Source organism: Chenopodium album, chromosome 8 (genome assembly GCF_948465745.1).
Source record: "Chenopodium album chromosome 8, dcCheAlbu1.1, whole genome shotgun sequence".
In the NCBI taxonomy this organism is placed as follows: domain Eukaryota; kingdom Viridiplantae; phylum Streptophyta; class Magnoliopsida; order Caryophyllales; family Amaranthaceae; genus Chenopodium; species Chenopodium album.
The window spans coordinates 46,223,466-46,236,258 of NC_137841.1; the positions used below are offsets into that span (position 1 = coordinate 46,223,466).

Below are 12,793 nucleotides of genomic sequence, written 5' to 3' on the forward strand. Positions count from 1 at the left end.
AAATTCAAAATTTTCAAATACACAATTGCATATCTTGGGGATTCTCTCGGGTATTGAGCCTTTTACCCCTTTCTTCCTTAAACCATCAACTTAACCACATTACAACCCTTGAAAGACCTCTTTGAGGTGTACATACACTTGTGCAAAGTTCGGTTAGAGCTACGTTCGACCTGATTCCTAACGGATACGTAGGCAACGTCACATCGAGGTGCGGCCACATTCATATTCATATCCATGCATGATCGAGTCAAAGAATATCCAATGCTTATCCCTACCCATTTAGAGCTAGACTTTGGGGCTTGAACCCAAATCACATTAGCTTACCCAGCCTGAAGAGTCATCATCTTTAACTCTTCTCACATCTCTTTCCATCGCTATAACCCTTGCAGCCAGCCTTAGTATCACATTCACACACTTCACTCACACATCCATATCCATCATCCTTCCTTTTAAGAGCCCTTTATCATGAAATCTTGTTTCAACACTGTGCATGTTTCATCATATTTAAAGACAACATTAAGTAGAAGAAACATTCTATACGTGCTTAGCTTCCAGACCTAAGTGACGTTCAAAATCGCTTCTTTACACCATATATGATGCTTAGCTCCATGACTTAAGTTCATTCATCTATCGTGTCACATGATGTAATTGTCCTTAGCCTCCTGGCCTAAGAACATGCATCATGCATACATTATTTTCAGGACAAGCAATTCAATCCATACGATTCATTTCGTCTTGCTCAAGGAGGAAGTTCAAAACTTCTTTCCTTTTTCATTATTTTATTTTGGGGAAGTTCAAAAACTTTTTCCAAGTTTTCATCGAAGGAAGTTCGAAAATAAAAGTTCAGTTTTCACATCTTTCTTCTTCGGGAGAAAGTCGGTACCCTCCACTCATGACAAAAATTGACGGAAATTTTTTGCTTTTGCATCTTCGTTTGCTTGTGTCTGCACACACACATATACACACACACACACACTCACAAGTCATACACATGTCATATCACATCAAGTCAAACTTGGTAAAGTTAGTGGTCAAGTCAATCACAGTATGTACGAGTCCATTGGCAAATTTATTTTTGCAGGTCTTATCTACAGCCCACGTCCGAGGACAAACGGACCATTTACAGCCCACGTCCGGGGACAAGCGGACCATCTACAGTGTTGTATATTTGGAGTAACACTCGAAATACACAAGGGATAAACCAAGGGATAGTTAAGTCTAAAGAACCAAAGGCTTCTTAGATATAGTCACACCACTAAGAAACTGTTTGGGTTCCTAAGATCACAAGCCAACTAGTAGCCTAAACTAGCTAACTAAGCAAAGGAAACGAAATTCCAAATCCAAGAATTTCAGGTTTTGTTTCTAATCCAAGAAACGAATGTAAGACAAGTTTTTTTGTTTGAATAATCTGATTTTTTCATTCACATTTGCTTGCTATTTATAGTAAACAAGCATCCTTAAGTACAAGCTAACTTAAGTGGCTTTTCAGCTTACTTGTTACACGCCTAATGCTAAGTACAAATCAGCTTTTGTTGTCTAGATACATTAATAAAAGAAGCCTTATTTAACTAGATACATCAAAGAGGAAATGGTGGTTTATAACCTCCAAATTAAGGCTGAAATAAAATCAGAATTAAGAGAGTGTAACTCCCCTTAATTCACGCCCATCCAAGCAGCAAGTTGGAGATGTATTTCCTCCAATATTCACGCCCAAATTCAAACAGCAAAGAAGTGTAACTCCTCCTTGGTTCAAGCCTTGAAATTAGCTTTAATGTATGTGGACAAGGGTGTACTTGGACGCCCTTTAGTTGCTCCCAAAGCTGACTGAATTAAACATCCAATTGAAGGCTGAAATTAAGGCTTAAGATGCTCCAATGTTTACTGATATCAACGACCACTTGAAGGCTGAAGTTAAGGCTTGTAATGGCTTGTAATTCTTCTTTGAAAACTGATTATAACTCCCAAGTCAAAGCTTTGAAATTCCTTGTAAAGGAATTTCAGATTCCAAGCTTAAATGGCTGCCATTTTGATGTATCTTTGCACTTGTACTTTTGTGTGAATGTGACAATATTTTTTGAACTAAAATCAGCTAAAAAGAACTAAGAAAAATATAACTAATTTGCAAACTTAAAATGACTAAAGTTTACAATTTATTCAAAGCATAAAAAGAACTAAAATAAACTAGTTAATAAGAACAACAAGAAATTCAAGGGATTGAATATCTTGCTGCCCATGGATAGAATGCATAGCACCAATACATGATGCTACATCTTGAACCAAAGAAATGTCCATAACCAAGTTGTTAGGCTTGGCTACAACATACAGCCCACGTCCGGGGACAAGCGGACCACCATCATTTCATGGCGCAAGGTTCTCAATACACAGAGACTTGCAATCTCATCATCTTTCGACTTTCCTCAAGCATGGAAAGTATTATCCGGTGGATTTTTCTTCAAGTATAGAAAACCGCCAAATCGGCTTTCCTCAAGCATGGAAGGCATTATCGGTGGAATTCTTCAAGCATAGAATGACACCATATTCATCAGTCAGCTTTCCTCAGGCTTGGAAAGCGTTATCGGTGGATTTTCTTCAAGTATAGAAAACCGCCAAGTCGGCTTTCCTCAAGCTTGGAAAGCGTTATCGGTGGATTTTTCTTCAAGTATAGGAAACCGCCAAGTCGGCTTTCCTCAAGCATGGAAAGCATCATCGGTGGATTTCTTCAAGCATAGAATGACACCAAATTCATACGTCGACTTTCCTCAAGCATGGAAAGTATTATCCGGTAGGTTTCTTCAGGCTTAGAAAACTACCAAACTCCTCAGTCGGCTTTCCTCAGGCATGGAAAACGTTTCAACAAGACGTCATCCGATGGATTCCTTCAAGCATAGGAAGCTACCAAGCTCATTTGCCACCAATACACTGGTGTTAGATAAGCATTCTATCCCTTTACTCTTTTATCTGTGGAATTAACATTTTTCTACAGGTATCGGCGTATACAGAATGATTTAGGATCGCAGAACGTCTTAAATCATTCTCCGTCCCTATCGGCTACTTTGACTATCGTTTTCGAAACCGATTTTTCTACAAACTCAGTCAAAGTGGGGGCTTCTGTAGACACCTAAAAATGTCTCCCCAAAACCAAACCCGATGATGAACAACCTTTCACCGCCACTATTGGTCGGGTTTAGTATTTAATCCCGAGAGTGCTTAAAAAATCGTATTTTATTAAATTCATATTTTTGAACAGTCCATGGATTAGTCTTGATGTCTGGTAAAAGCATAGTTTTAATTTCAGCCCAAACTTATTAATTAATTTTAAGCCCAAACCTTTTTTATTTTATTGTTTTATTATTTATTTTTGGCCCAAACCTTTTATTTTATTTTTATTTAATTATTTTCTTATTTTAGCCCGAATAATAAAAAGTCAGAAAAGGCCCGAAATTATCAATCGGCACTTAAAATGCCGAAGGAAATTAGGGTTAAAAATGTATTTAGACGGAAAAACGGGCAGGAATTTCCCGCGCCACAGCAGGTACCTACTGTATCACGGGAATCCTTCCCGTCTGACGGTGGGATTTCCCGTGACACGGGAGGTCTGCCGTGACACGGTACATTCCGTGTCTTTTCCGCGTAAACCCTTGACGCGTTTTCTATCGCGTTTTCTGAAAATTTCCCGTGCCACGCCAAAAGTGTACCGTGTCACGGGAAAGTGTACCGTCTGGCGGTGGAGCTTCCCGTGTCACGGTACAGTTTGACCGTGTCACGGGATACTTTTTTAGGGTTTTTATCATTTTAGGGTTCCGTGTGCTCCCTCAGCACATTTCCCCTATAAATACCCCCTCATTTCTGATGAACGGGGCACTGAATTCTCTTATTTAATTTTCTCTCTTCTATGCTTTAGCCTAAACACTAGCCTACCCATTTTCTACTTCAAAATTCCTTCTTCAAGTACTCAAAGGAGTCCATATTTTACTCGAGGTTCTGTCCTTAAGCCAAGGCATAAAAGGTAGAACTGTTTGAGGGTTTGGCCCCAAAATCAACTATACTTAATTTAATTTAATTTAATTATTGCTTTATTATTTCCTTGAAGTTACTAACTCGTTTATTATTTTGTAGTTGCAAACAAACAGAATCAAAGTAAGGATCATGCTCCTTTTATTTTTATTATTTTTCTATCGATTTTATGTTGTTGGAATTGTGATTAAATTGCTTCCAATATTAATGTTTATTCTTTTTTTTTATGATCACCATATTGCATGTTTAAAGGGAATATGTAATTGAAAATCACGCCTAATAAGATAATTTGGACAACCGGTTTAGGATCCTTTTTAATCTTATTATTAATTGAAGTGATCACAATATTTTAGAATAATGTGTGCATTAATATTAAACCAATTTAGCATAATAATAGTTTGGAGCATATTGAATATTTTGTTTGTATGCCTTTGAGATCGCAGGAATGCTTTTCAATATAAGAATCGAGTAGAGGCCAATACGGGCGAATGTGACTCCATGACTCACTTCGTACCATCATCCCCGATCCTCCTTTTGTGGTTCCGAACCATATGGAGTTAGTAATCTCATGGATTATGAATGGGGTGTAATCTTCACGGGTCAATCGTTGTCCCTTATTCGTGGTTGCCTTTTATGATCCGTGAACGGTTTAGAAGTTCCTTAAAAACTTGTTGGCGGCTCCCTACTTTATTTGTCCCTAATCGTTGTCCCTAATCGTAATGTCAATTCCCACTTCCTATGAGTGACAAGCATATTCACCACATGCTTTAACGTAGGCGCACTTCGAACGACGCCTACAGGGTGGTGTGGGCCTTGTTGGTGCAAGTAAGCCTTTTCCATTTAAGTTTTCTAACAATTCTTTATAGCTTACAAGAAATGGAGTAAATTTTCGTTCTTTTGTCCATCTTTTTCTAGGATCATCATATCGATTTGTGTTACTGTATTGCGTAGAAGTTGAAAATACGTCAATAAAGGATGATGCATTATCATTCTTCTTCTTGTAGTTATTCTTAGGTTGATGGTGACAATGAGTTTTGTTTGCTTTTTCTTTAGCAAGATCATCTTCAATCCTAGTAGTCAAAGAATAAACCTTGTGAAAAGTGTCTAGACCAATGTAACGTAGATGTTTATTGTACTTTTCATGACAGTTGTCAATGAAATTTTGTACTAACTCGAGTTCAGGAGGCCTTTGGGCAAGGTGGGCCGCCTTTTCTCGCCATCTACCATAGAAAGCAAGGAAACATTCATTGTCGCCTTGCTTAAGCATTTCGAGTTCACGTAAAGTTGACTCTCATATTGGGTAGTGAAACTCGAACTTACATCTTCCCATGTTGCTTTGAATTTTGGATCTAGCCCATTATACCACTCTCTCGCGGTTGGGTCTAGGGATAAAGGGAAAGTCAAAGCATAAAGCTTAGAATCAACTCCCTTTAGTTCCATAGTGGCAGTAAAACACATTAAATGATTTTGTGGATTATTGGTCACCTTAAATATTGGCAAGTCCGTAGCTACGAACTTTTCTGGTAAAGCAAGTCCTGGAGGAGGAGCAAACATTTCTGCGTCAAAGTACTTGTTCCCCATTGTAGAACGAAGAACTAGCTTCTCCAACGACTTTTCTGTAATGGATAATTGTTCCATCTTTTCTTGTAAGGCTAAAGCTCCAGCTTTTTTCTTTTCGGCATTTTCTATTTTCTTAATTCTTCTCTCCTTGGCCTCTTGAGCCTTTTCTTCTCACAAACAAAGAATCTCTTGTTGAAGTTCTTCGACGGTTGGCATCGTTGTTGGACTCGGATTAGTTGTCGAAGAAAAGTGGCTTGAAAGGGGTTGATCTTTGGGTGGTAAACGTAGAATGTGAGTGTCCGGGGGTCCTCTTTCCCAAGCTTGAAAATCGGCCCTAAAGGAGTACGAAAGGATTAAATCGATACGCTTGTTTTAAAAAAAAAGGGAAAAAAGGAAAAAGACGCAAAATATATTAAAACGAATAACATCTCCCTTAACAATTCTTCAATGAAGATATAGTTCGGACGAGTCAATTTGTTTTTTTAAGAAATCAAAACTGACTCGTCCAGTGGGCGCGCGCAAGTGACTCCGTTGCGCGCGGCTGTCGCGCGTAACAAAATCACTTGCGCTGAGTGGGGTCGCGCAACTCATCGAGTTGTAAAATTTTTTTTATTATATTTTTAAATCCGAGCGTTCTTTTTTTTTTATCATTGTTTTTTTTTTAATTTTTTTTATTTTATCCATTGAGTATGACGCTAAATCACGAAGAGACAGCTTCGTAATTGGGAACCTAGACCAAACTAAAAAGAGAAAAAAGAAGACTATCCTAACACGTTGCACATAATCACATAAGCATGCTATAAGTCAAGATTCACGCAATGCCGTTCTAAGGTAAAAAAGGCTTGGGTGTCTAAAGGTACCATATCTTAAGAAACGACACATAAATTAATCACTCAACGTGTTGACTCATGACATCGCCCTCCCAACATTTTGTTGGTGATATGGGTGGGATGATTGTTATTGATTTTGGGATGAAAGTCTAGTGTTGGCAACCCCTAGTCAATGAGCCAATCCCCAATGGTTTAAGTGTGTTATGCTTATGCATGATGCAAAAGGAAGATATTATGCGTTCAAGTCTCGCTCTCTAACTAGAAACTATCCAAGTTAATTCTCGTTACAACCCATAGGAAACCTAGTGTTGAAAAACCTTGGACTATAACTACTAATTAATAAAGTAACCTCTAAGTCCCCAGCGGAGTCGCCACTGTAAGGAGGGTGATCCCATCGTAAGGCGTACTCTCCTTAAATGCCCTTGGCCAATTAAAAGCCTAGGAATTTACACTTGTTAGGGTGTAGCAGGATTTGAATTTCTGACTTTTTGGGGGACCTTGAATTAGACTTGATTCTATCATTCCGCTTTTTTTTAAGAAACAAGTAAGAGTCGCCAATGAATTTTAGGAAAAACTCATAAACCTCGTTCATGCCTTTCTTCCATGTGGAGTTCATGGAATAATTAACACAAATCATAAGTTTACCCATGCCCAAATTGGTCTATAAACCAGAAATGAGTTTGGGAGCGAGGGTACTAAAATAACGTTCCTTTTAGAGAGGAATCGTTATCCTAGCCCTAGTACGACCTCTACTAGCTCTTCCTGTTTTACAATTTCATCACCAAACAATATATGCAACGCGATACATCCGTGCGCAACTGATTTACATGTGCGCGACAGCCGCGCGCAAGTCACGTAGTTGCGCGCGTCTCCCCTGACGCGGCATGTGAGTTGGGTTTATTTCCGTATTTAGGCTCATATAATGACGGAATCTTCACGAAATCTTAAGACGAATCATACGCTTGCCTTCTAACATTTTGTGTCTCTTTTCTTGTCTACTTTATTATTTTCTTTTTTATTTTCTTATTATTTTCCTACTTTCTTTTTCTTTTTATTTTCTTTATTATTATTTTCCTACTTCCTTATTTTCTTTTTTTATTATTATTTTCCTATTTTCTTTTTTCCCTTTTTTCTTCTTTTCGCCTTCTTTTTCGAGTTTAGTTATTTATTCGAGGGGGGTAAGTCGGGAATCAATTCCCTCCCTCGAAATTTTTTTTTTTTGCATTAATAATAAAGTACACACGGAAACATGAAGTATACAAATGTGTCATATGTACAAAAAAATGGTTTCCTAAAAAACTGGTTTCATATACACACACAATGGTTTCCTATAAAAAAAATATATAATGTGTACATGAGGAATTAGCGTGCTCGGCGACTACTAGACGGTTGTTGCACATCCTGGAAAATCCAAGACGAAGATTAATACATGAAATGTAATAACTTCGTTAGAAAGAGAAAAGAAATAAAACTTACCGCGATCATCCGATGATCACGACATGATAAAGTCACGAGGGCTCTCCGATAAGCTGCTCGGAAAGCACGTAAAGTCCTCACCATGCCGTTCACGGTTTCCCGCGGAACCTGTTCCAAGAAAACAAGGACAGTTAGGAAACAAATGTATATGAAACAAAAAATAAATAGAAATATTTAAGTACATATAAACAAAAGACATACCGCCTCAACCGTCTCAGGTACAAACGGTATCCCCTCGTCATCTTCTGCCGCTAGAAGGGTCTCACGAATTACAGATCCGACAGCATCAGTATACGTGATCTCCGCTGTAGGAGGCACCCAACCACCTAGCTCGACCCGCTAAAATATTTATGACAATAAAAACGATAAAAGGGTCAAAGTTTTGAAAAATAAATAGAAATAACGAAAAGAGAGAGTTGGAATACTAACCGGAACAAAAGCCGGAAAAATAGTCAGCCTGGATGCTATAAAAGCCGGATAAAAAGCCTCCGGCAGCACCACCTGCTTCGCTGGATAACCAAGGATTGCTTGAGCTTGATCCTCGGTAGACAGTATGTCCGGACACAGCATCCGGATCGGGGGATCCGCAGGAACTAAAGGCTCCTCGGATGAAAGCTGCCAGAGAACACGCTCGCCTAGAAACCAAGCGTCTGTCCTTTGGAACACCGAGGGTTCCGTATATAGAGCCCGGAAACGGCAACGAACCATGCTAGACCGGATAGCCTCAGGGAATCCGACGATCAAACTCCAAGGATGCAGATCGATCTATAAAACACAACCACATGAAAAATCGTCAGAAAATGAATAAAAAAAAAAAAGAGCACATGTAGTTGGAATACTCACCGACGCGCGAGTCGCCGAAAGGATCCTCTAGCGAAAGTCGCCGGCAAAAGTAGCTCGTCTCTTCTTAATAGTGACCAATCGATGGCCGATAGGAAAACCAGCAGCCTTAAGCACCTTGGGGGCTAAGAAAGGCAGGTACGAGTATCCCCAAGCCTGAAATCAAGAAAAGATAAGCCTAAGAGAAAAAAGCAAAAGTAATAACCGAAAGAAGCTTAAAACACGTACCTCAAGGATACGACCATGCCACTTAAGCCAAATCCGAGGCACCTCAGTAGCTGTAAGCATATGAGCATACGACACCTCCGCCCAACTTAGGTCACCGACTTGCCCAAAATCACTGAGGAAAATAAGTAACCCAATGGCAAAATGCTCTCCTCGATCACTCAAAATGGTGACGGAAAGAACGTGAGCAATGTATATCCGAGCCAGCTGCTCAGGTGTACACTGCCGGTCAAGCTTGTCATCTGACAACTTGTCGGCAAGAACCAAGTACATACTGGATTGTGCGTACACGTGGAGGGCCGACGCAAGACGGTCCCCCACAAGGTCGCGCAATCTCTCGTCTGACCTCTTAACGAACTCAACTACAGGCTCGCCTCCGAAAGGAAAACCTGTAATCATAGAGAAATCGAAAGGGGTAACCGTCATCTCTTCCCACGGAAACTGGAAAGTGTTGGTGGAATCCCACCAAAACTCTAGCAATCCACGGAGGAAAGATGACGATGCAGGCTGACTCAATAAATCTCGAAGAGCCGCCAGCTAGGAGTTAATCCCAAAAAGTGCTACAATGTCCTTTTCCACCTCAGGCAAACTCTCAAAACCGGCTCGCAGGTCACCAGGGTCGTACAAACGCATGCTAGGCTCACTGTAAATAAAAGAATAAAAATAAAAAATGGTTAAGGTTTACAAAGGAGAAACAAAGGAAAAGAGAAAGAAACGAAAGCGCGAAAAACTCACGATGTCGTGCCACCCTATGATCGAAACGTGATGGTCTGGGTCCCACTTAAGGACCCTAGGGTCCCATTTGGGAGGAGCCTCCCAAACCACGTCCTCCTACCAACGTCGATCGGACCGCCTCGTCCGGACCACCAAGAATCTCCTCAGCATCGACAAATGGAGGCGAGTCCATGCTATGATGGATAAAGTTTCTTTAATTAGTTTATTTTATTTCCTAAATTAAACTAATATATATTCTAGACCCATTTCGGCAGCATAACGGCTGCCGATAGGGCAAAACACAAAAATCGAATGACACCCATACTTGGGGGCTAGGATACCTGCAGTTAAACTCACTAAATGGGAGCTTCTAACACCCACAAAAGCCATCCTATACCAGTTTCAACTAAGTATTCAAAGGATTGTACTCCAAAATCTCAAAGAATCTAATAATTATAGAGAAATAACAATAATATAAACATAATTATCGTCTACCAAACAATTTTGAAGTTCGAATATGGCAAAAATAAGCTAAGAGTATGTTTCGCGCCATTTTTCAACAATTCAAAATTAACAAAAATAAATTATGAAAGTTATATTAGTTCCATCACTATAATATACTTCATAATCAGCAATTATGACCAAAATGAGGAAGAAAAATAAGCAAGAGCGAACTTGAATAAAGAAATGCTCATACAAGGTTCAATACTTAACCCTTTTTCATGAAATTTATTGCAAAACACTACTTAAACATAGTATAACAACATAGAGCAAGCAATTTCAAGAAAGATGAACCGAATCGAAAACTTCCAAATTCAAAATTTGGGGTTTAACGATTCGAAAATTGTTAAAATTCAGCCGAAAAAGAACAAATTTTAGCAAAAAACATACATTGGATTACGGCAAATATGAATTAAGGATGAAATTTGCTTTATTTAGCTTCAAAAATTGCAAAAAACGGAGCTTCCTAAAATCAATTTTTCTAAAATAATTTGCAAATTAAGTTTTTTTTTTTTTGATAGAAAATCTGAGCATAATATTATTCCAGGCTAGTTAAATCTAGCAGCACTGCATTACAAGCACAATGTGTAACTTCTTCTAACCATACTCTCATCTCACCAAACTCAATGCTACCTCTAGCTAATAAATGAGCGGCACAATTTCCATCTCTACCAACTTGTGAAATAGAAATAATAGAGAAAGAGCTAGCCAAGAGAAGAATATCACTAACAATAACACCTAAGGCTGAAGTTTCACATTTCCCATGCTGTAAATACTAGTACAACTTGTTGCAGTAAGTTTCCAGCACTAAATCACGCAGTCCTTCATCCAAAGCAATGGTCAGGCAATGTCTTGCTACAAGAGCTTCAGCAATATCCACCTCGAAACACCCATGCTGTAAACAACAAGTTGCTGCCTTAAAATCACCAAGGTGATCTCTCATGATCCCACCCAAGCCTATCATGTTGTCAACAAACACAGCAACATCTGAATTAATCTTGTAGTACCCAATAGCAGGAGGAGACCACTTCTTGTTAACACTTTGCCTCTCACACATCTCATAAGGAATTTTTTCATTAGCTTTTTCGTACTCACCCACCATATTTATTATCACCTTCTCTAAATTCATAATTTTTTTCTCAAAATAGTGAGTGTTTCTTTTCAACCAGATTCCCCACACTAAGCACCAAAAAATATCCCACCAATTTTTAACCTTATAATAGTGCTCCAACTTCCTGCACCACACCAGAAAAGAGGAGTCTTCACACTTGCTAGTATTAAGACGAAGAGGAGAAAGGTACCAAATCACCTTAGCTTCAGAGCAAGTGAAAAGGGAGTGTCTAATTGTTTCAGCAGCCTCACCACAGCACGGGAAACCATCATCCTCATAAATATTTCTTTTTTTTGGAATGCTTCTAACAGGGATGTTGTTCTGAAGAGCTCGCCAACCAAAGTGCTTGATTTTTGGAGGTATATTTGCATTCAAAAGCTTTCCCCAAATAGTGATCCCACTTGCATCAGAGATAGAAGCACGATCAGTTTTATTAGCCTGCAATTGCACATAGTAGGCACTTCGGACAGAAAATTCCCCTTTTTTTTTAGTGTACCCACATCCACTTATCCATATCATAGAGGCGTGCTTCAGCTTCCCTGGGGGAAAAAATATAATTAATGAGACTTCAATTCTATCCCACTCTCCATCAGTGATCAGATCATGCACCACTTTAGGGGAGTCCTCACTATGAGTTTCAATCTTAAAAGTCCGGAAACCAGGTAGGGAAGGCACCCAAGGATCGTGCCAAATATTAATTCTACGACCCTTCCCAACAGACTTCACCGGCCCCTTTTTCAGCAGGTCTCGAGCAATAGACCTCCAAGTATAACTCGCATTAGAACCCACCTTAGCATCCATATATAAATTCAGAATTTTGGAAGTACTTATTTTTCAGAGTTTTAACCATCAGTGAGGGAGTGTTGTTTACAATCCTCCAAGCTTTCTTAGCGAGTAGAGCTTTATTAAAAGCCTTCATGTCCCTCATTCCCAATAATTTGAAATTAATAGAATAGAATAATCAGTGGTATTCAATTTCCCCTACCCATCTTTCTTTATCTAATTAGGTTCTATATTTGACCTAGGTAAGAATAATTTGGCGAAAATAATTTTGATTAATACTGAAATTTCTTGTAATTCAAATAAATTCAGTGTAATTTGATTGAAAAAACTGCAATTTTGTTGAATTATTTGCGTTTATTAGAATCGATTAAATTATTTCCCAAAAACTAAAATTGTAAATTTTTTTAATCCACCAAAAATTCGATCGAAATTACTGTAATGAATGAAAAATATGAATTCACTACAGCTAAATTGAAAAATTCGATTGATTAATATAATTATCTAGACAAACTCATCCGAATCAAGAAAAGTTTGAACGAATTACCTGGAAAGTGCAGTGGTGGTGTAGCAGAGCGGTGCGGTGTGGTGGAGTAGACGTTCAATATTTTGGCGGTGGGACGACGGTGGGGCGGTGGAATGACAGTGGGGAGATGGGGCGACGGTGGGGCGGTAGGGTGACGAAGCAATTATTGGTGAATTGAGCAACAGGAGGTTTCACTTTTCATTGTTTTTTTGAAGT

At 39.0% G+C, this 12,793-nt stretch overlaps 1 protein-coding gene across 1 annotated transcript; it reads right to left on the reverse strand.

Moving 5' to 3' along the window:
- Positions 1–10,935: 10,935 nt before the first annotated feature.
- On the reverse strand, positions 10,936–12,072 carry LOC145642999 (uncharacterized). Its single transcript, XM_081694161.1, has one exon. The coding sequence runs from the start codon at positions 12,070–12,072 to the stop codon at positions 10,936–10,938; it is 1,137 nt and encodes a 378-aa protein (XP_081550287.1).
- Between the last annotated feature and the right edge of the window lie 721 nt (positions 12,073–12,793).